The 22,168-nt window shown below is 40.7% G+C and overlaps 1 protein-coding gene across 7 annotated transcripts in view; it reads left to right on the plus strand.

The window, feature by feature from the left end:
• BABAM2 (BRISC and BRCA1 A complex member 2) overlaps positions 1–22,168 on the plus strand; it is a 298,493-nt gene that overhangs the window by 43,993 nt on the left and 232,332 nt on the right. For all 7 annotated transcript variants that reach the window (XM_073338599.2, XM_073338597.2, XM_073338593.2 and 4 more), the window contains exons 3-4: positions 7,334–7,410; positions 21,827–21,921. In XM_073338599.2, coding sequence (XP_073194700.1) covers positions 7,334–7,410; positions 21,827–21,921 — 172 coding nt within the window. The remainder of the gene's footprint in view (positions 1–7,333; positions 7,411–21,826; positions 21,922–22,168) is intronic.

The following is a 22,168-nucleotide window of genomic DNA, read 5'->3' on the forward strand; positions in this document are numbered from 1 at the left end:
TGCATTGTTGCAAAGCTTTTGGAGCCGCCTAGAGGGAGATGGTAACTCTGGGGCTTCCGGTAGCCTCACCCCTCTGTAAGAGGGAGTACACTGTTGACATGTCTATAGCTGGTGCAGTGTACTCTCCCCAGTATGCCAGTGAAGCTATGTCACTGACCAGCCTAGAGGGGTTGGGGCTAAGACCATGCTTCTTCCTGCCAACCTGCACATGGCAGGGCACTTGAAGCAGTGGTATGCCACATCAGCGCAAGGCAGTAAGAGTGTGACTTAGTCTCTTTATTCCCTTGGATTGGCATGCAGGATGGGCTGCTTGTATATGCAGTTTTGTTATCCATTTCATTCTGTTCGACTTGTGTAAGCATCTCTTTTGACAAACCATTTGATACTTTCAACACTTTAATTTCAGCTTCAAATGGTAAGCACTTGTCCCATTGAGGAAATTATTAAAAAGTTTTGTTTTTTTCCATTAGACTTTCTGTATCAAAATTCTGAATTGCTTTATAGTGTTTTTTTTTTTCCATTTCTGTTAGTGAGAAGTAACTAGTTCCCTTTAGATGCACCTCTGAAAGATTTTTGCTTAGTTACCCAGCCAATCGCAGTGCTTTAAATCTCTTGTGTAGCCTACTCGAAGAGGGGTAATTTGCTAAAAAATGACTGTGAAAGCTGTCACTTTCCATCACTTCTAGATCAGTAAAATTTAAAAACATGCTAAGTGAGCTATAATAACCTAGGAGAAATACTTAGTGTTGCTTTTAGGGACATTAATATCATCAGATCACTCTTTTCTTTTAATGTAACGTATATTGTACTTTTCCCTCAAGTATTTCCAAATTGCTTAGTGTACTAAAGTAAAGGTTGAATTTGCAAAATCAGAAATTTTGGTGGATATTTTAAAAGCTACCAAAATATATTGTCTTAATGGTAAGGGTGACAGGACCCCTATGACCTTTGATATTTCAAAATAAATTGCCATTAAATATTAACTGCTGTTGATGTATTATTTTGGAAGCTTCTACACTAATTTTTTTTTTTAAAAAACCTCATTTGTGAAGGTTTGGTTTAGATGCTATAGTGATGGGTGCCTTACAAATGCTTCAAAACTATAGGCTAAAATACTTATAATAGTTCTCTCCTCTGATTACGTTTCTAGTCATAGTTGTGTATGCACTGACATTGAGCATTCCTTTCTACCTTGATGTTCTTACCTGCACAAGTAAAATAAGATATCTTCTTAAAAAATAAACAAGCAAACCAAAACAAACCCCACAACTGTGGTGTTTTCTTAGCCCTGGTCTACACTAGGACTTTAGGTCGAATTTAGCAGCATTAAATCGATGTAAACCTGCACCCGTCCACATGATGAAGCCCTTTTTTTCTACTTAAAGGGCTCTTAAAATCAATTTCCTTACTCCACCCCTGACAAGTGGATTAGCGCTTAAATCGGCCTTGCCGGATCGGATTTGGGGTACTGTGGACACAATTCAATGGTATTGGCCTCCGGGAGCTATCCCAGAGTGCTCCATTGTGACCGCTCTGGACAGCACTCTCAACTCAGATGCACTGGCCAGGTAGACAGGAAAAGAACCGCGAACTTTTGAATCTCATTTCCTGTTTGGCCAGCGTGGCAAGCTGCAGGTGACCATGCAGAGCTCATCAGCAGAGGTGACCATGATGGAGTCCCAGAATCGCAAAAGAGCTCCAGCATGGACTGAACGGGAGGTACGGGATCTGATCGCTGTATGGGGAGAGGAATCCGGGCTATCAGACACTCTGTTCCAGTTTTTGAAATGCCAAAACCTTTGACAAAATCTCCCAGGGCATGAAGAGGTCATGACAGAGGTCATAACAGGGACGCGAAGCAGTGCCGCGTGAAACTTAAAGAGCTGAGGCAAGCCTACCAGAAAACCAGAGAGGCGAATGGCCGCTCCGGGTCAGAGCCCCAAACATGCTGCTTCTATGATGAGCTGCATGCCATTTTAGGGGGTTCAGCCACCACTACCCCAGCCGTGTTGTTTGACTCCTTCAATGGAGATGGAGGCAACACGGAAGCAGGTTTTGGGGACGAAGAAGATGATGATGATGAGGTTGTAGATCGCTCACAGCAAGCAAGCGGAGAAACCGTTTTTCCCGACAGCCAGGAACTGTTTCTCACCCTGGACCTGGAGCCAGTGCCCCCCGAACCCACCCAAGGCTGCCTCCTGGACCCGGCAGGCGGAGAAGGGACCTCCGGTGAGTGTACCTTTTACAATACTATACATGGTTTAAAAGCAAGCATGTGAAAGGATTAATTTGCCCTGGCATTCGCGGCTCTCTTGGATGTACTCCCAAAGCCTTTGCAAAAGGTTTCTGGGGAGGGCAGCCTTATTGCGTCCTTCATGGTAGGACACTTTACCACTCCAGGCCAGTAACACATACTCGGGAATCATTGTACAACAAAGCATTGCAGTGTATGTTTGCTGGCGTTCAAACGACATCCGTTCTTTATCTCTCTGTGTTATCCTCAGGAGAGTGAGATATCATTCATGGTCACCTGGTTGAAATAGGGTGCTTTTCTTCAGGGGACACTCAGAGGTGCCCGTTCCTGCTGGGCTGTTTGCCTGTGGCTGAACAGAAATGTTCCCCACTGTTAGCCACAGGGAGGGGGGAGGGTTGAGGGGGTAGCCACGCGGTGGGGGGAGGCAAAATACAACCTTGTAACGAAAGCACATGTGCTATTTATGTACTGTTAACAGCAAAGTTTACCCTGAAAGAGTGTAGCCACTGTTTTATAAAATGTGTCTTTTTAAATACCGCTGTCCCTTTTTTTTTTCTCCACCAGCTGCATGTGTTTCAATGATCACAGGATCTTCTCCTTCCCAAAGGCTAGTGAAGATTAGAAAGAAAAAAAAAATGCACTCGTGATGAAAAGTTCTCTGAGCTCATGCTGTCCTCCCACACTGACAGAGCAGAGACGAATGCGTGGAGGGAAATAATGTCAGAGTGCAGGAAAGCACAAAATGACCGGGAGGAGAGGTGGCGGGCGGAAGAGAGTAAGTGGCAGGCTGAAGAGAGTAAGTGCTGGGCTGAAGAAAGCGTGATGAAAGGAAGCAGGATTCAATGCTGAGGCTGCTGGAGGATCAAACCAGTATGCTCCAGTGTATGGTTGAGCTGCAGCAAAGGCAGCTGGAGCACAGACTGCCACTACAGCCCCTGTGTAACCAAACGCCCTCCTCCCCAAGTTCCATAGCTTCCACACCCTGATGCCCAAGAATGCGGTGGGGGGGCCTCCAGCCAACCAGCCACTCCACCACAGAGGATTGCCCAAAAAAACAGAAGGCTGGCATTCAATAAATTTTAAAGTTGTAAACTTTTAAAGTGCTGTGTGGCATTTTCCTTCCCTCCTCCACCCCTCCTGGGCTACCTTGGTAGTCATCCCCCTATTTGTGTGATGAATGAATAAAGAATGCATGAATGTGAAGCAACAATGACTTTATTGCCTCTGCAAGCGGTGATCGAAGGGAGGAGGGTAGGGTGGTTGGCTTACAGGGAAGTAGAGTGAACCAAGGGGCGGGGGGTTTCATCAAGGAGAAACAAACAGAACTTTCACACCGTAGCCTGGCCAGTCATGAAACTGGTTTTCAAAGCTTCTCTGATTCGTACTGCGCCCTCCTGTGCTCTTCTAACCGCCCTGGTGTCTGGCTGCGCGTAACCAGCTGCCAGGCAATTTGCCTCAACCTCCCACCCCGCCATAAATGTCTCCCCCTTACTCTCACAGATATTGTGGAGCGCACAGCAAGCAGTAATAACAGTGGGAATATTGGTTTCGCTTTAAACATCCAAATGCACATTCTACCACCATTCTGCACGTGCTCAGCCTGTAGTTGAACAGCTCCTGACTACTGTCCAGGCTGCCTGTGTACGGCTTCATGAGCCAGGGCATTAAGGGGTAGGCTGGGTCCCCAAGGATACATATAGGCATTTCAACATCCCCAACAGTTATTTTCTGGTCTGGGAATAAAGTCCCTTCCTGCAGCTTTTGAAACAGACCAGAGTTCCTGAAGATGCGAGCGTCATGTACCTTTCCTGGCCATCCCACGTTGATGTTGGTGAAATGTCCCTTGTGATCCACCAGAGCTTGCAGCACTATTGAAAAGTACCCCTTGCGGTTTATGTACTCGGCGGCTTGGTGCTCCGGTGCCAAGATAGGGATATGGGTTCCGTCTATGGCCCCACCACAGTTAGGGAATCCCACTGCAGCAAAGCCATCCACTATGACCTGCAGATTTCCCAGGGTCACTACCCTTGATATCAGCAGATCTTTGATTGCATGAGCTACTTGGATCACAGCAGCCCCCACAGTAGATTTGCCCACTCCAAATTGATTCCCAACTGACCGGTAGCTGTCTGGCGTTGCAAGCTTCCACAGGGCTATCGCCACTCGCTTCTCAACTGTGAGGGCTGCTCTCATCTTGGTATTCATGCACTTCAGAGCAGGGGAGAGCAAGTCACAAAGTTCCATGAAAGTGCCCTTACGCATGCGAAAGTTTCGCAGTCTGCTGCTGCTTTCACGGAGGGAGGAAGGGAACGGGGGCCTGAGGATATGTACCCAGAACCACCCGTGACAATGTTTTAGCCCCATCAGGCATTGGGATCTCAACCCAGAATTCCAATGGGCAGTGGAGACTGCGGGAACTGTGGGATAGCTACCCACAGTGCAACACTCCGGAAGTCGACTCTTGCCTCAGTATTGTGGAAGCACTCCGCCGAGTTAATGCACTTAATACACTTAGAGCATTTTCTGTGGGGACACACACACTCGAATATATAAAAACGATTTCTAAAAAAACGACTTTTATAAATTCGACCTAATTTCGTAGTGTAGACATACCCTTACTCTGACTACACTGAGGCTTTGATCCTGAAAGTCCTCTCTCAGAGCCTGATCCCACATCTATTGAATCAAGCCCTCTGTGCATTGCAGTGAACACAAGGTGCGGGCTACACATGGGCACAAATAAGGTTAAACAATAGTATGGTGAGCAAAAGTCAATCTGAAGCCCCTGCATGTCTTTGACTTAGTTTTCTGAGTGTAAGGTAAAACAGAGGTGGGGTGCAGGGAGAGAATGGATGTGTTTTAGGACATTGGTTTTCAAACTGTGGGGCATGTCCCCTTGTGGTGGTGGTTGGGTGGGGGTGCAATGAGGATACTGGGAGGCATGTGATGGGATGTGGGTCTGTGACTGGCTGGGTGTCTGGGCCAGAGCAGGGCAGTAGCAGGGAGAACTCATAGGGAGTCCCCAGCAGATGACGGGGAGCGCAGCCACACCCTGTCCTGGCAGCAGCCTGCTCCTCTTCCCCTCCTCCCAACTTGACCATTGGGGACTTCTTGCTTGCTCTCCCTGCTACTGCCCTGCCCTGGCCCATATACCTGGCTGGCTGCAGTCCTTGTGTATTTACTCTCTGGAGCCTGTGGGTGTGAGAAGCTCTGGGAATAGGGGAGGGAGGGCAAGGAATCCCGTTGCACTCCACGCTGCCATAGGTTCCTCTGGGGATGGAGTCAACCAGATCATGCTGCTACCCCAGATGTGAGCTGCCTGTTCTCCATGAGTCACTTTCTGTCCTGGATGGGTCCGAGTCGGGGAAGGAGGGAGGGTCCGTGGAGAAAGGGGGGCACAGCAAAAAAGTTTGGGAATGTCTATTTTAATAGAAATGAGCTTAAGCACCATTCTCAATATGCCAGTGAGGCACTTAGCTATATGCACTACTCTAACCTCTCTTCAGCTGCAAGACAGGTGTAATTTTGCATCTACATAATAGCTCTCGCTGTACAAGGTTAGGTGTCCCTGTGCTATCCTACTTCCCACATTTTACTTTTGTTTATGCACATGATCCGGTGGGTAGTATGAGTGACCACCCGTCCCTAATTGGGCAGGACAGTCCTGAAATGTACATTTCAAGTCCTGGTCCCAGGCTGAATGACACTGTGTCAGCATTTGTCCCAGATTCCCTGTGATGCTGCTATGCACCTGCCCAAGGCTTAGTGGTGGTGCCAGTCTCTTCCTGGTGTGTGTGTGTGTGGGGGGGGGGGGGCTGAGGCCCTCCCTCGCCACAAGGACTCACCCCCTGATCCTTCTCTTTCCTCCGAGGCCCGGAGCTGGGCCGTGCTAAGAGCCACCCGGGTAGCCTGGGCCGTTGTGGGGAGCCCCGGACCCTCCACCTGCCTTTGGGGTTGGGGCTGCTTTGGGGCTCTTATCACTGCATAGCTTTGGCTCCTGGCCTGGTCAGGGCGGGGTTTCGGGGGAAGGGTAGGAGCAGGAGGCAGGGCCACAGAGGGAGTGGGGCTTCTGCCTATGTCCTGTTTTTGCATTTTGAAAAGGTGGTCAGTAGGGTACTGCACTGGGACTCAGGAGACGTGGGTTGTATTTGTGACTCTACCACTGATCTTATGTGTGACCTTGGGCAAGTCACTTCACTTCTCTAGGCCTCTCTTTCCCTTCCTACCTTTTGTCTGACCTGTCTGTTTAGACTGCCAGCTCTTTGGAGCAGGAGACTGACTTAGTATGCATTTGTAAAGTGCCTAGCACAATAAGACGCAATCTCAGTTGGAGCCTTTAAATTCTGCAGTAATAAAAATAATTTCGTACATACACATTAAAATATTTTTTTCTTAAATGACATGGTGCAATCACTAGTGTTGTTAGCCCATGGGAATGGGAACCTGGAACACCTGATTTCTAATCCCAGCTATGTCACTAGTTTACTGTGGTTTTGGGCAGATAATTTAATCTCTCTGTTTTATTTTCCCGAGCCATAAAATGGGTAAAAATGGCTGTGAATTTTTTACTTCATTTAAATTCACAATGCATCTCAGTTTCTTCAATAATGGAGACAGGGTGTACAAGTCTGTTGTACTGTTGAGTAAGTCAAGGAGAGCTGGCTGTTTCTGTACTGCATGAGTTAGAGAGTTTGGTGGGTTTGGAGGCTGATTAAAGTGTGTCATAGAGAAGTGTCTCAAATCAGGGAGCTGTTTTCCTGGGAGATCCTTTGATGCTTCAGACTGGTAGAGAAACTGCTGTTTATTGGGACAGGTCTAGATATCTCAAATTTTTGTGTGAACTTACGGATGGACTGAATGGAATGAACCGAACCTCCAGCACTGTGGCTTACTCCTCCGTCCGCACTTAATCTTTTTGTTTTTCCAGAAATGTGAGGAGAGCAGGATGCTATCAGCCTTTCCATAAGAATTTCTACTATACCATCTGGGTAGTGCTCGCTCATCTCATTTGTATCTTGTTAAGCATTGTTACGTCTATCACTATTGTTTAGAGATTCCTTTTCTTGTTTTCATTTTTAGCTGTACCTCTTTGATGCCTGGACCCAGCTGTGATCGGTTTAAGTTGCATATACCATATGCAGGAGAAACACTCAAATGTAAGTTAAAGCCCTTTATATCACCCATTCTCGACTTCTCTCACCCCGTTCTATGTCAGTCACAATGCTCTGTGCTAACAACTTAATATTTCCCAGTGTTTCAAACTTTGCCATTTTATCGTGAGTCTTGTGATATTTGGTGTCATCTTAAAGCTCCAACTTCTGGAGTAATGTGACTATGTGAAAATCTTAGCTTTTGGTTTTTTTAAGAAATAAGTTTCTAGTTTTTATAGATGCAGAGAAAAGGTTGAAAACATAAAAAGATAACCAAAATTTATTATTTTGTAAAATGTGATTAAGACTGTTATAATTTTTGGAAGCCAGACTCATGCTCTTGGAATGCTTTGGGCTGACAATACTGATTTCCTCTCTGGTAGTGAGGATTTTCTTACTGGTACAGTATTTGTGACATTGTATAGAGACACAAATAACTGGCACAGATTGTCATGCTGGGTGAAGCAGTGGAATTTGTTTTTAGTCATTAATACTTTCAGAGATCATTTGGCTATCAAATCTTCCTTTCTAAAAGCCATTTCTAGTGATAAATGTTGGTTTGTTTGACCCTCCCATTGTTGAATGAGTATTTGGTTGTAAAAATTAGATAAGAGAATATTTCCTTTCATGTTTTTAGAAGACAGGAAAGAATTTTCTCATCTTCTCTGTTGCCATTCAGCTACATAACCTAAGGGCTTCTCTACATGTGAAGTTAGTGTGCAGCACGCTAGGGTGTGAATTTACAGTGCACAAGTTACTCTGCACTAACTCTCTATGTGAATACTCTTGTACTAAGCTAAACCGCCTGAGAGCACTTCTGGTACATAGCAAGAATGTTCACTTGGGGAGATAGTGTGGAGTAGCCCGTGTGCTGTCAGTTCACACTCTAGCTTGCTGCACCATTGCTGCACTCAGGCCTTCAAGTTGGAACGCTGTATGATTTCAGTGTGGTCTACTGGCTTGGTTTATTGTATCTTTGCTTTTATCTGTAAAGTTTTCACTTGCCATTTCTGAAATTCATCATTCCCTCTCAAATTTTATTTTTTAATTAGAGGTGGGTCATCATGTTTTTTTATTTAGGTCAGTCGTAAGTGATGGATAGTATAGATTTTATTCACAAAACCTGTTGTTTGTACTCTGGTAGTCACACTGATCTAGAGAGTGTGTGGTACAGTTTAAATGCTGAGAATTTTTTATACTTCAGTATGCATTAGGACCTGTTATCTGATTGCACAATACTTTAGAAGCCATGCTCCTTTTACAAACATCAATCTATAGAGTTTACTTTCTGTATAGTTACAAATATTTTATTGGTAGTTTGACATTTACAGCAAAATCTATCATTCCAGGAATTTACTTTAGGTAGGCCATGAAATTATTTTAGTTTTTCTATTTTGTGATTATAGTTCGCCTAGACTCCAACATGACTGTCAGGATGAAGTGTATATTTAATCTCCTGTTCTAAAAGTGCCAAAATGTTTGCCAGGGTTCCCTACCCACTGTGAACTCTAGGGTACAGATGTGGGGACCCGCATAAAAGACCCCCTACGCTTATTTCTACCAGCTTAGGCTAAAACTTCCCCAAGGCACAAATTCTTTGCCCTTGGAGGGTATGCTGCCACCACCAAGTGATTTAACAAAGAATCAGGGAAAGGACCACTTGGAGTTCCTATTCCCCCAAAATATCCCCCCAAGCCCTTATACCCCCTTTTCCGGGGAGGCTTGAGAATAATATCCTAACCAATTGGCTACAAAGTGATCACAGACCCAAACCCCTGGGTCTTAAGACAATAGAGAAATCAGTCAAGTTCTTAAAAGAAGGATTTTATTTAAAAAAAAAAAAAGTAAAAATCACCTCTGTAAAATCAGGATGGAAAATAACTTTACAGGATAACAAAAGATTCAAAAACACAGCAGAATTTTCTCTAGGCTTAGTTTCGAAGTTACAAAAAACAGGAATAAACCTCCCTCCAGCAAAGGAAAAATTCACAAGCAAAACAAAAGATAACATGCCTTGCCTGGCTTTTACTTACAATTTTTGTAATATGAGAGACTTTTAGGATGGTTTATAGGAGAAGGAGTGTTCTGACCTGATGCTTCTCTGCTTCTCAAGAGAACACACAAAACAAAGTCCCCCTTCTCCCCCAAGATTTTAAAGTATCTTCTTTCCCCATTGGTCCTTTTGGTCAGGTGCTAACCAGGTTATTTGAGCTTCTTACCCCCTTACAGGTAAGGAGGAATTCTAGGCTACCCTTAGCTGTATGGTTATGACAGTGTTGCTCGGGATTCCTCACAGAAATATGGGTAGATAATTTCAGAAAGATGAAAATAGAATCTTAGATGCTAGAGATTACAGAGAACACACTGGAGCATTATAAATTTGGATATTTCCACCATGAATGGTTATGACAATGTTGCTCGGGATTCATCACAGAAATATGGGTAGATAATTTCAGAAAGATGAAAATAGAATCTTAGATGCTAGAGATTACAGAGAACACACTGGAGCATTATAAATTTGGATATTTCCACCATGAATTTAGCCTAACCCCTTTGGTACATACTACTTTGGGACCTGGTGGTATTTTTTCCTCATATATGAAGAAGACAACTATGTCAACTAGCGTTCCTTACTTTTGTGTACACTGTAACCTCTCTGTTTAGAGAGATGTCCATTTTTAGATAAAAAATAATAATAAAATTCTTCAGCATCCAGGGTGGCAAGTTCAACCGCATTTTAAAGCCTTGAACAACCTACTTCCATATATTAAGTTCCGTAAAACAATGTTTAAGACTTGCTTTGTGGCCAGTGCCAGATTGCACTGAAGGATCTTAACAGTGCAACAGCGGGATTGAGAATGTTTCCATAGGAATATAATAGCTGCCTGATGTATCACCTGCAGAGCTCTGTTTTCAAACAGTTCATTGAGAGACCAAAAAAAGTGAGTGTTTTTGAGTGCAGAGAGACCAGAGTTATTCCCAATGAGGGAAAATTTCATAAACAAATGAGCCATGTGCAAGGAAGTAGGTGTACAAAGTGCATACTGGTAAACACAGGCAGTAAGCCTAGCTTTGTAAGAGTGTGCCTGGAACTGCTCTTCTTACTTATCTTTGTGGAGTGTGCATTGAACTTTGGTATCAAGATGGAAATGCCATCAAATCAGCTTTTCTTCATTCACCGTGTTTCCAGGTTCCATGGTTTAAAAAACCAAAACAGCCAATACATGCATGTAATCGTGTTGTTAACTTATACACTAATTGAATAAGGAAAGTGATGCAGATAAGTATTTTTTTCAGACTAATTGATTTTTCAGATTATTAATAATAATTGATGAATGGAAGTGTTAATTCTTCTCAGCATTATGAATTTAAAAATGCTTATGAATCATTCATAGCATAAAACAATGTTATGGCTCACACAATAAAGATTTGTGCCAATGGGCACAAGAAAGGGTTAATAATTTAGGGTTCAGTAAATAAGTCTGCGACCACTGTGGGGGAAGCCTGCCTCTGTAGGCAAGCAGAAATCTGTAAAAACTCCCTGAAGCCTGTTGCCAGATCTGTTTATCTTTCCAAGGCAGAATAATTCTGCAAAGGAAGATTGCAAAATCTTGCAGTAGAAAAAGGTAGGCTGAAATGGTCAGGGTCTCCTGTGTCCAGGGCATCGTGCCAAACATAGGCTGAAGTGTCTGGTTCCTTTGTGGTTTGTGTTACATCCTCTTTGCAACAGATCAGGTTTGTGCGGATCATCAATCATAACTGCTGCCACAATGCAAATACCCTGGTACTTTGTCCCAATGTGTTGAAAGCGGTTGGCATACTTATTTAGGGAAGTACAGCTGTACAATCACAGTCTTGTTTTCCATAATATCAGGAAGCTCACAATGGTTACTGTTGTTGCTTTCCTCCTTGAAAAATGGGAAAAAATTTACTTGCAGTAAATTCAGTAGATGCCGGCCAGCAACTTAAAATCATGTTTTTGACGGCTTTGGTAACATTGAGCAGTTAGCAGTTCAGAATGGCCTTTCCTACCATTTTAATACATTTTCTTCAGTTCCAAATGGGGATTTATTCTGTCCTTCAAATTTCACATTCAGTTCACTTTTGCTTTTAGTTTTTGCTTGCTCTGGTGTTCTTGGAAGATTATCTCACACCAGCCCAGATAAGGCCCTGGGGATCTCCAGTGTTTTTTACTTCATTTAAAAGAGACTTTAATACTGGAGAACACTTTGTATTAGATCAGGCATAAATATAAATCAATTTGCCTATATTGCATATGTATTTTAATAAAAGATTAGTAATTTGAAAACTATGTTCATTTAAAGAATCATGCACAGTCCATCATCTTCTGACGGGGAAATAATAATTTTGTCTTGTTGTTTTTATGATCACGACAGAGTGGATGCCTTAATGGTTTAAACGTAAGGCTTAACCTTCTTATAATTGTGTATTAAAGTCATAGCAGGGTCATCCTGGAGCTTCATTCTTCCAGTGTTCTATGGTATTCCATTAAACTCCATAGTTTGGTATAATAGGGTCTTTTAGCTGTGACCTTAAAATCATGGTGCTGTCTGCTTTGCATGGCTGTTAAATACCTTATGTCATTTTTCACAAATACCATTTTTTCAAAAATAGAGGTTTGCCTTATTGTCCTTGGTCAAAATTCCAGCTCCTATTCTAGTATAAAATAAATGTCTTAAATATCAGGTAACATAGAGGCTGCTGTACTGAGTACATTATTAACTTTGATATTTATTTAAATTAAAAGATTAATTTTTAACTCTGAATTCTGTGTGTATAATGCTTGTTTTTAATTAGGTTATTTCCTTTTTCCTTTAAAGAAAGAAAGAATTGTCCTCTTTCAAAATTACTGTCACATCTCATTTTTCCCAGTGAGCATGAGGCTGTCAGCTGCCCTCAGTTAAGTTGTTTTTTCAAAATAGCCACTGCCTCCCATTGCTCCTGATGGGAATGAAGTCAAGTTGCTCTTGGGGATGATGTTAGGCCCTTTGTCCTATCAGGGATGATGTTAGGCCCTTTGTCCTATGAGGAGCTGGAGAGGAACACTGGGAGGAGCAGGTGAATGGAGGCAGGAGCCATCTTAGCTAATGGCAGCCTATGACCTTCTTTCCACTGAGAAAAATGGGAGATTGGGAGGGCAATTTAAGAAGGGTAACTGAACTGATGGCAGTCTTTTGCCTCAGTTCCATTGACGATAATAGATGACAGCCATTTTGAAAGAGGACAGTTCCTCATGGAATTCTCTGAACTAGAACGTTACTTATTCAGCCTCTTTCATTTATGAAGAATAATGGAGAAATGACAGTTAATCCTAAAAAATTCTTCAAATGTAGCCTATGCACAAGGTTTTTACTATATGGAAAGTTTTGAAGAGTCTGTGATATTCCCATTATTAACATAATTAGGTACAAAAAGGGTCAGATAATATATATCAGGGAGATTGAATCCCTGCTACAAGGGCAAAACTCTGCCTTAACTGTGGAGCTGCAAGTGATGTCTCCATAATTACCAACTGAGCTACCACATATGCCAAGTACAGGACAACTTCTTGTTCTGAAAAATTAATTATTGTTTGAGAAGAAGTATACACTACAGTAATCCAGCTACTTTTGCTGGTCTCCTTTGTGAAGGAGCAAGGGAATAGTGTTGTATCAGAATGTTCACTGTGAGCAGGTTTGTTAATATTTTTGTTGGGTTTTACCTTTATGAATGATAACCATAATTCTAGTATTTCTTAATGCCCTGTTTTAATTATCAGTCCCCGGATTATTGTACTTTTGCCTCATTGAATCCTGTGTTTGTCTTGTTTCTGATTTTTTTTCACTCAAAAGCTTTCACTACTTTTCGCTGCTAAGAAATTCTGATAGAATTTTCTTCTGTGCTGTTCACATTTCTTTTTTCAGGCGCTGTGCCTCTCTCTTTGTCCTTGAGTGCTGTCATCTGGAATTTAACGGTGATTAAACAATGTGTTGCCCTTGTGATACTACTGTGCTTCTCTGTGGCCTCTTGAACTACAGTATTTTTATCTTATTCTTTCTGATTTTCACTGTTTTTATGTGAGTGGTTTACAGATCTGAGCTCTATCTCACCACTTCATTTCTCTTCCTTTATTGTGAAGAGCACTTTTTGTCTCCTCTGAAGACCAGTTTTTCTTTTTAAAAATTTTTTCAGTCCATGTTATAGTTCTGTATTCATTCTTTTCCCTAGTGCAATAGGCTCTTCTTCTAGTTCTCTTTGGCCTGTTTCTTCAAGGTGGGATCCTATGTTATTCATTGCTTATTGGTTCTGCAAAACTGTTTGAACCCTCTTGATACGTTTTTGCCTCTTTACTGATTTATTTGCTTTTTTGGAGTTATTTTTACTTTAGATCCTCTTGTTTACCTGCAGTCGTAAAAGTAATTTTTCAAATTAAAGTGTGATTTGAGAGATTTCCATAATTGAGCTGCAGCATGTTTTTCCAGTATTTTATATAAAGTTCTGTGTCCCACCACCAATCCCCAGAACTACACAGGCTGCAAAGACACAGAGAGTTTGTATATATGCTCTCTCTTTCGGTTCTCTTGTTTGCTTCTGATTTAGAAGTGCTGAAGATTGTGTAAAACAGTGTTTTGCTTACTTGGGCTGGGTGATGTTCCAGCATTCTAACTGAGTATGGAAAAAGCGTACCCATTAGGAAGATGGTTTAACTGCAGATTTGTCCTTCTACTTTACAAATCCCACAAAAAATAACATGTTTCAAGAATAAAGAATGTACACATTTCTTACATGTGTTATATCAAGTTACTACTGTAATTAGTTGTGGTATCATTTTTCTTAATAGCAAGATTCATAGCGTTTAAGTTCAGAATAGACACTAGATCATCTGGTCTTACCTGCTATAAATCACAGGCCATTTGGCTTCCGCTTCCAGCCATAGATTCTTGTTATGCCATTCTTTGCTAGATTAAAGAGCCCTTAGTACCCAGTGTTTTCTGTTCATTAAGGTACTTACACACGACAATCAAGTCAGCTCTCAGTCTTGTTTTTGATCAGCTAAACAGATTGAGCTCTTTAAAAATCTCACTGTAAGGCATTTTCTCCAGCCCTTGAATAACTTTTATGGCTCCTTCTTGCACCCTCTCCAATTTTTCAGTGTCCTTTTAAAATGTGGAAACCAGAACTGGATGTGGTATTTGAGTATCACTCTTGCTATTGCTGTATACAAGGCAAAATTATCTCACTCCTCCCCGCATATATATCCAAGGATCCCAGTACCCATTTTTGCCAAAGCATCACACTAGAAGCTCATGGAGTTGCTTGTCCACTATGGCCACTAGATTGTCTTCTGAGTCACTGTTTTCCAGAATACAGTCTCCTCAGTCTGAAGTTATTGGCTGCATTACTTGTTCCTAGGTGTATAACTTTCTGGTGTCTGCATTTGGCATGTTTTGTTGAATGGTCCCAGCTTATGAAGTGGTCCAGATCTCTCCATATGACTGCCGTGTCTTCATCATTATTTACTACTCTGCCAATCTTTGTGGTTCACAAATTTTATCAGCAGTGATTCTGTATTTATATATAGATGATTGATGAAAAATGTGAAGAGCATCAAGCCTACCTATCTGCAGAACCCCATTAGAAACTCCTCTCCTCAATGATGATTTCCCATTGGCAACTACTTTTTGACATCTCTCAATTAACCAGTTCTTAATCCATTTAACATGTGCTTTATTGATAATGTATATTGCTCATTTTTTTATCAGAATATTGTGTGGTACAAAGTCTAATGTCTTACCGATGTCTAAATATATTACATCTATGCAGTTACCTTTATCAACCAAACTCGTAATCTCCGTAAAGAATGAAATCAGATTTGCTTGACAAGACCTGTTTTCTATAAAGCCATGTTGATTGGCATTAACAGTGTTCCAAGCCTTTAATTCTTTATCAGTTGACTCTTGTATCGCTTTTCCTATTATTTTACTCAGGATTGATATCTGATCGATTGGTCTGTAGTTTCCCAAGTCATCCTGTGTGCCTTTTTTAAATATTGGCACAACAGTAGCACTCTACCAGTCTTCTGGAATTTCCCCAGTATTCCAAGATTTATTAAATATTATCGTCAGTGGGCCAGAGATTCTTGGATGCACGTTATCTGGGCCTTTGATTTTAAAATGTTTATCTCTAGTAGATGATGTTTAACATCCTCTTCGGTTTCTAATAGACTTAAAATTACTCATCAGCCTCCTGTGATACAAGCACATCATCCTGCTTTTTTTTTCATATACAGAACAGAAGTATTTATTGAACACTTCTGCCTTTTCTGCATAATTTTTAATATTTTTACGGTCTCCATGTAATAATGGGCCTATGCCATTCTTAGGATTTCTTTTGTTCCTAATGTATCTCAACCCCCCATCTTCAAAACCACCTCCTTATTGTCCTTACTTCTGCAAGCCATGGATTTTCCCCTGATATCTTTAGCTTACATTATCACTTTTCTATGCTTCATAACTTCTAAATTATATTGATTGTCATCTGTTCCCCCTGTTTCTATTTGTTATATATTGCTTTTTTATTTCTAATTGCTGCCTTCATTTTGCCACTGAATCAGGATGGGCTTTTAGCCAAAGTTGTCCTCTTTCTTGATTGTTGTATTGTAACTTTTTGGCCATCTAATAAACTCTTCTTAAAGAGTTCCAAATTTTCATTCATATTTTTTGTCTAAATTTTTCCTCCCAATTAATTTTGCTCATAATTTTCCTCAGCTTTGGGAAATCAGCTCTTTTGAAGTGCCAAATATACATATTACTGATTGTGATCTTCTGTTTGTCCATATTGAATATAATCAGGTTATAACCATTGGTTCCTAGGCAACCATCAACTTCATGTCCAGTGATTAATAGTGGGGCTGACAGACTCCAGAGGGATCCCGTCAAATGCTCTATGTGGGGCTTTTGAGTGCAGAATTGGATGAATGTTTCTCTAGGAGTATACAAAGGGAGAGCTGAATAGCAAAGATTAAATCTGTCATGCAAAGCTGACAGCAGAATTCAGCCCTCTGTATGTTGCAGTACAGAATAGGATAAAGGTGAACATTAGCTTTAGTATTAAACTTTATTTTTCTTTGTTTTCTGAGTTTAAGTGAGACTTCCAATATTATCTGGCTGTAATTTTTCATGCCTTGTTTATAATAACTAATGTCCTTGGTCATAAGAAGTTCATCACTCCTGATTTCATGTAGTCATAAATTGGTGTTTCTTTAGTCCCTCTTGTAAAAAAATGAATGTTAATTCATTCTTCCACCGCAGGAGTTCTCAAACTGGTCTGTTGAATGTTTGTTGGTCATCCACAGAGATGATTCCACTCCTTTTTTACATCTGTTAAATTGTATTATAGAATCTAAAAATACATTTCTAACGTTATTTTTCCGTGTAAGTAATTTCTGTAGTTGCAACAGGCATGATGCAGTATATGATTGGTCCCCTTCTTTTGTTTGCAAACATGGGACGGTTGGGCATGCACAAGACTATCTGCCTAGTAACATATGATCCACATTATGGAAAAAAAATTAAGAACTATTTTACCTCATGTTGTACCATTCTTGAACTTAGGCTGGATGACTGGGTGTCCCCTGGTACTCCCATAGGCAGCACATAAGGATGTGGGTCCTCCCATATGAGAAGAACCCCTGCCTCAGTAAGTGATTTCAAGAGGTGCCTGTGGGGTGTCTCTGTCTTCCAGCCTCAGAGAGAGGGAAACAGTAACAGGAAGGGAGCTACTGCTATACCCTCTGTATTCTTCAGCTTGAATGGACTATTACAGTACGTGCTAACTGCAAAACAGTCTGATCCATCTTGTATTTAGCTATGACACTCTGAGTACTTTACCCAGACCTGAAGAAGAGCTCTGTGCAGCTCAAAAGGTTGTCTCTTTCTGCAGCACAAGTTGGTCTAGTAAAAGATGCTGCCTCACCTACCTTGTCTCTCTCCAATGTATAAATTCAGTTGAAAGCATCAAACTAATGACTGAAAGCAAAGAGGAAAATTACTGTGTTTGCAAGATTGATTTGGCAAAAAGTGGCTGAAGAAACAATATGACAAGTTTTATTTGCTACTGTGATAAGGGGCCTAACTTAAGGTGACCTCAGTTGGTGATAATGTATGTCATCTGGTTAGAGAGAGAGCTCAGCCCAATACTCTGAAGGGCTTTCTACGTGAAGAGGGAGGACATTGATTTTAATGTAGAATTTTACTGTCCTCTAGGAACCTTGATTCACACATAGGGTAATGTGCTTGTGCTGTCTGGTGTTAAGGACAGTCCTAAAAACAGCCTTTTGTTAATTGAAGACACCAGAAAACTGTAGAAAAGAGTATTGCAATAGTCTAAACTGTATTAAATGCTGTCACCAACAGGGACCTCTATGGTCACAAATGATAGGTAAACACATCGGTGCCTGACATGGCAACCTGAGCAGCAGTGTCAAACTGCAAACCTACTACCTCTTACCATAGCGTTTGTATATTTTAAAACTCCATCTTATTCAAATAGTATTTGGGTAACATCTAAACTCAAAAGGGTTGCATTTCAGAGGATCCTTATCTAGTAGCTATAGCAGAAGACTGAGAGGCAATTAGTGTTCTGTGCTGGCTCTGCCATTGATTTGCTGTGTGACCTTTGGGGGTGGGGATGTCATACAACTTTCTATGCCTCAGTTTCACCATCTGTAAAATAAGGACAATATTACACAGATATTAATAGGGTTGATTCATCTGAACCTACAAGCTCTTCTTCCAAGAACCTAAAAGTGCTTTACAGATGTTAAAAGTTCAGATTCCGATCCTGCAATGGGCTGTGCATGGACAGATCCCTGCACCTGCATTAAATCCCACTGACTTAAATGGTGCTCAGCACAGTTGCAGGGATTCACTTGTGGAGCTCATTGCAGGATCAGAGCTTTCATCTTCAGCCTCCCTTGTGAGGTAATTAAGTTTCCTTACTTTATAGATGCGGGGGGAGAGGGGGAGGGAAGGCGTAACTAAATTAACTTGCACAGACTTATATAGGCAATGAATTGGAGAACTGGGAGTAAAACCCTTGGGTGGTGATCCCTGGGTTCCGTGCTTCTCAATTAAAAAAGATATTATAAATGATTTAAACATTTACTACATATACAATTAATGTTCAGGTTGGATTGTAATATCTATTATGTTTTCATATTTTTAGAGGTCGAAAATTTTCAGACTGAACAGATGCCTTTCAGAAAATGCTGCTTTTATGAAATCAAAACTAGGCCTGTCAAGCAATTAAAAAAATTAATCGTGATTATTCGTGCGTAATAATCGCACTGTTAAACAATAAGAGAATACCATTTATTTAAATATTTTTGGATGTTTTCTACATTTTCAAATATATTGATTTCAATTACAACACAGAATACCAAGTGTACAGTGCTCACTTTATATTTATTTTTTATTACAAATATTTGCCCCGTAAAAAACAAAAGAAATCGTATTTCTCAATTCACCTAATACAAGTACAGTGGTACAATCTCTTTTAGAAAATTTTAGAGCCTGCAAGTCCACTCAGTCCTACTTCTTGTGGAGCCAGTCACTCAGACAAACAAGTTCAGTTACAATTTGCAGGAGATAATGCTGCCTGCTTCTTGTTTACAGTGTCACCTGAAAGCGAGAACAGGTGTTCACATGGCACTGTTGAAGCCGGCGACGCAAGATATTTACGTGCCAGATGTGCTAAAGATTCATGCTTCAACCACCATTCCAGGGGACATGGGTCCATGCTGATGACGGGTCCAATGCAACATAGATTATAGATCATTGTTATGTTTTGAAACTCCATTGAACAGAAAAATGTATGTAGAAATTCTTAGTGGATTGATTGGGTGGTTCAGGTGGCTGATCATAGACTACAGAAACTTTCAGCTTTAGGTTACTGTTTCAAATCCCTAGGAACGGTGTGAACGAAATTTGTGTCCATGTGATGGTGGTTTGGTGACTTACATGAAATGAGCTTGATGGTTTCCACTTCAGTTTCCAGTGGGCACACATTCACATTAATAAAAAACAACATAAGTTGCACACTAGTTGGCAGGGAGACCTAGGACTGAAGCCCATCATGACTGAGCTGCCCTCCTCATCTCTATAATAATAATAATATCTAGCACTTACATATCATTTTTGTCTGTAGAACTCAAAGTGCTTTACAAAGGAGGTTAGTGTCATTATCCCCATTTTACGAATGAGGGAAAGTGAAGCAGAGAGAATGTAGGTGATTTGACCAAGGTCATCCAACAGGCCAGCATCAGAACTAGGAATAGAACCTGGGTCTCTTAATCACCCTATCCACTGGACCACACAGCTTCTGGAGGTGATGCCTTTCAATGAACGTTGAGACATATTTGCAGAACTTTAGCTGTTACAGATTGTCAGCATTTCCCATTCTCTACCTGTCCCATGAATGAATAGAGGACATCAGGTTGCGGGGCTGTTTATCCAGTATTCTTCATCAGCACTAAATTAATACACAATTTGTTGAAAGCTGAAAACCACCTAGAGGTTTTGTCTCTGTGTGGACAGAATTTTATATACTACTTTCCTGTCTTCAGTTCTACTGTGTTGTATGGGTTTTACACAGGTAATAGTACATAAAAATAGGTTTTAGCTGTTGGCTTCTTTCTTTTAATGCCTGCTGCCCCAAAAATCTATTTTACATGCAGAGCTTGTGGCGCTACTGCCTATTATGTATCTTCAAACGGAGAGCGGAGAAGCAGGGAAGAAGTACTAAATGCAGTTTCTTTCGAAGCCAGTTCTTCGTGTTTAGCCGAGTGTAGTTCTCTGAAAGTTTACATGATAACAATCACATATTGATCTATGTAAACTCTTGACATTTAAGTTTTTATAGTACAAACTAGAATTTGTTAACCTATTGTAAGCAGTCATAATCTTGCTAAGTAGTTTTGTTGCATATTTTGTGATATGTAAGGTGAGAACTCAATGTCAGAGATTGTGACCTAATTAATATTCTTATTTAATTTCAGATGGCATTAATACACATTAAAAATAACATATAGCCCAGATCTTTAGTATTTCCATTATATTCTGCTCCACTCAGTCAGGATGTGGTTAGTTGGGATGACTCCAGTTGATCTATTACATCCTCTCCCAAATATTGTTTGCTGGGAAAAACCACTCCGTAATAGGATGATAGGACCATTCCAAATCCATTGCACTATTTGTTTAATACAGATCTGATGACAGTCTGTGTCTCAGTCAATCCAGTTAGTAAGGTCCACAGAGACTTCTACCAAACTTAGAAGCTCCGTACCTACCTTAATCCCCACAATTTTTACTAACTCACCTTAATCAAGATTGCTGCTTAAATGAAGTTTGAGAGGCCTGTGTGTCTGTTAAGCGACTTCTACTGTATAAAGATTTTTTTCGTATCAAAACCAGCATTAAAATAGCCTAATGAATGGGGCTGTTGTTGTCATTTAACAGAATGCCCAAAACCTGTCGGTAAATCAGGATTATTTAATGCATTTTAAAATGTTTATTTTGTAGTTCTCTGTTCATGTGTAATGAGTGTGTTTTGTGCCATGTAGACAAAATGAAAAGCTTTCTTTTTGAAATAGGTTACTAAATGTAGAAAGTGCTATAAAAAGGATACCTAGGAGTTCATATTTTATTTCCCTGATATTTGAATAATATGTAGTCAGTTTACAACTCCAGTGATGATTTTTTTTCTCCACAGCTGTCCGCACCGAAAACCTAGGTACAACAATTAACCTGTGTTCTGTCTCTTATGTCATTCAGTAATAGAGATTCTGCAAATGGTACTTACCTAACAGTTTTGTGATAATTCTCGAGGCAGTATTGTTTCTTGTTTCCTCTCCCAATATTCACTGCATTGAAAACTTGGCTTTCTGTATGTCTACCTTAGGGTTTTATACTGCCACCCATCACCATAGTACCTGAGTGCCTTCCATATAAAATCAATAGCAAAACAACAGGTTTTCCTTAGTAAACAGATATGACTCACAAAAATACATAAAATAGGTATGCTGGGTATTAATTTTTAATTACTTAATATCCCAGATGTGCTGCTTTCAAGAAGGTGCTATTTTTATATGGTTGCTTTTCTAACTATATCAGTGCTTCAAGGTGTCACCTTGTGGGATAAGCAGTGAGAAACAAAGCAATAATTTATTCCATGTTTTCTGTTCTTCCACAGGAAGATTCAGTGCCTTCAAGAATTAACTTTATCATCCAGTACATCTGATAGTTGTGTTTTGCATATGTCTGTTAATTGAAAATGGACTTACTGAAGTTTTCCTCTGCAGTACTTAGAAGTTTGGGGATATGAAGTGGAAATAAACAGTGCTTTTCATTTATTTTTATTTCAGGGGATATAATTTTCAATGCCCACTACCCAGAGCTGCCACCAGATTTTATCTTTGGAGAGGATGCTGAATTCCTGCCAGATCCCTCTGCCTTGCATGTGAGTACAGCTGCAGTGCTTTTGTGATCATTATGTGCTGGAGAGAGACTTGGCTTTTGAGAATGGCTCAATAATAGGAATTTGCTAACAATGCAGATTTTTAAAAAAATCTTTTATTTCACTGTCATGTGGGTATGTAGACACTTTCTCCACTTTAAAACCATAATTATGGAGTCAACTAAATCATTTATTTCAAAATGTTTTAATTAAAATAAGACATCATATTCCCCATATCTAATCATTTAGA

Source organism: Lepidochelys kempii, chromosome 3 (assembly GCF_965140285.1).
Source record: "Lepidochelys kempii isolate rLepKem1 chromosome 3, rLepKem1.hap1, whole genome shotgun sequence".
Lineage (NCBI taxonomy): Eukaryota > Metazoa > Chordata > Testudines > Cheloniidae > Lepidochelys > Lepidochelys kempii.